Genomic DNA, 2004 nt, shown 5'->3' with positions numbered 1-2004 from the left:
GGCAAGTGCATGGCCCCAGCAGGGTTTGAGGGTTTGTATCTACCCCCCACCTCCCCCCAAAAATCCAGGCGTGGTAGCTGGTGCCTGTGGTCCCAGCTACTCTGCAGGCTTAGGTGGGGGATGGCTTGAGGCCAGGAGTCGGGGCTGCAGTGAGCCGTAACTGCGCCACTGCACTCTAGCCTGGGCAACAGAATGAGACCCTGTCTCTAAAGTAAATATGTATAAAACGCAGGGACAACTTTAAATTTAGAAATTTAAAATAAGATGAATAATTGAATAAAAACCAAGTAGAGAGGAAAAGTACATAAATGAAAATGTAATCAAGAGGCAGGAAAGAAACATACATATAAGACGTGTGGTTTAGAGAAACGTGAGTGGGGACGGTGAGACTGCACCAGGCATCAGTGGTCACTGGAGCGTGTGTGGGAGTGCTAGATTGGTTTATGCTGCTTGTGAGCAATGCGAAGGTAGACTTTTGAAAAACATAAGGAGAGATCCTGACCGTGCACCAAATACATAAGTAATTTCCAGATGGAATAGAAAGCTGTGTTTCCCCATCACCAACGCAACAAAGCCTCACGAGAAATCACAGAAAACAGAACTGACCAAGTGGGCAGGCCTCGGCTGGACTCAGATGTTGCCACCTGAAGCACACCCTTGGCTGAGATCTGCCCAGGGAGACCGTGCACACTGCAAGGTCTGGCTGAGAGAGGGTGTTCGTAGCACGAGTCACAGCCTGGGGATGGCTGTCGCTGCTCCGCCTGCAACTGCTGCAGACCCTCGTGCAGATGACAGCCCGGGAGAGGGGCTGCAGCCAGGAGGCCTGGTCTGGACAACGCCCTAGCCAGTCAGGGAGACCCTGGGCATTTCTGTTCCTCGATCACCGCTGTTGGAAAGGTCATAGGATCCAGCTCTGGCCAGGGCCCAGGGAGCATTTTCTCCCAGCCGTGGCCGAGAGTAGGGGCTGTTGATGATGACTTTCTGGTGGAGATTTTGCTGAATCTTCCAAGATGAAGGGAGCACATTCCCCACTGACCGCCCCTCTGCTGGGGCTCTGGCCACAGCGGATGTGAGCAGGGCTTGGTGGGTCCCCGTGCTCTGTCTCACCCTGGGTGGTTGGTGTGTGGCCCCAGCCATGCTCGCCCACACGGGGTGGGTCTGAGGAGCCGAGTGCCTTTGGGTGATGCCACACGTGTGAGCACCTAGGGAAGGCCAGTGCCTGTGGCCGGGGCAGGGACGCGAGGGGCTTTGCGGTTTGCTCTTATGCCCAGGCTTGAGGGTGGTGCAGCTGCTTGTGTTGGAGACACAGGCCCAGAGCCACTCCTGCCCTATAGGTTCTAAGGGCTCAGGAGACCTCCTGGGCCCTCAGGCTCCTCATGTGAGAATAAGAGCCCTGAGGGAACTACCTGCCCCTCCTCACATCCCCGGGCTCCGACCATCTGCTGTGTGCCCCTGACCACACCCCACCCCACTTCACCAGGTCTGATGCCAAGGGCTGTAAACCACTGACCCAGTGGAAGCTTGGTTCCCAGAGAACTCATCCCTACCTGGGACACGGTCCTTGCTACGGCCCCTTATGGGAGCTCAGAGGGCATAGCTGCTCCCCCAACGGTCCGTCACCCAGTGGTTCTGTCTCTCTTTGGCAGGAAGCAATGAGGCTGCCGAAGAACACACCTGAGGAAAAGGACAGGTGAGCCTGGAGGGCCAGGCGCACCGCGGGCCTCTGTGTCTGGGGAGTTGGCAGCCAGGATCCTGGGTACCTGGGCGCTGTGATGGTGTGTGGTCGGCCTGGGCGTGCTGGGTACCTGGGCGCTGTGACGGGGCGTGGTCAGCCTGGGCGTGCTGGGTACCTGGGTGCTGTGACGGGGCGTGGTCGGCCTGGGCGTGCTGGGTACCTGGGTGCTGTGACGGGGCGTGGTCGGCCTGGGCGTGCTGGGTACCTGGGTGCTGTGACAGGGTGTGGTCGGCCTGGGTGTGCTGGGTACCTGGGTGCTGTGACGGGGC

The 2004-nt window shown here is 58.4% G+C and overlaps 1 protein-coding gene across 1 annotated transcript in view; it reads left to right on the top strand.

Annotated features, from left to right (window-relative positions):
- FTCD (formimidoyltransferase cyclodeaminase) overlaps positions 1-2004 on the top strand; it is a 15002-nt gene that overhangs the window by 10485 nt on the left and 2513 nt on the right. Inside the window, exon 9 of the mRNA XM_011954242.1 lies at positions 1481-1690. Coding sequence (XP_011809632.1) covers positions 1481-1690 — 210 coding nt within the window. The remainder of the gene's footprint in view (positions 1-1480; positions 1691-2004) is intronic.

This window comes from Colobus angolensis, unplaced genomic scaffold, assembly GCF_000951035.1.
Source record: "Colobus angolensis palliatus isolate OR3802 unplaced genomic scaffold, Cang.pa_1.0 Scaffold38, whole genome shotgun sequence".
Lineage (NCBI taxonomy): Eukaryota > Metazoa > Chordata > Mammalia > Primates > Cercopithecidae > Colobus > Colobus angolensis.
Note: the sequence above shows the minus strand (reverse complement) of the source record. Positions and strands in the feature narration are given on the sequence as shown.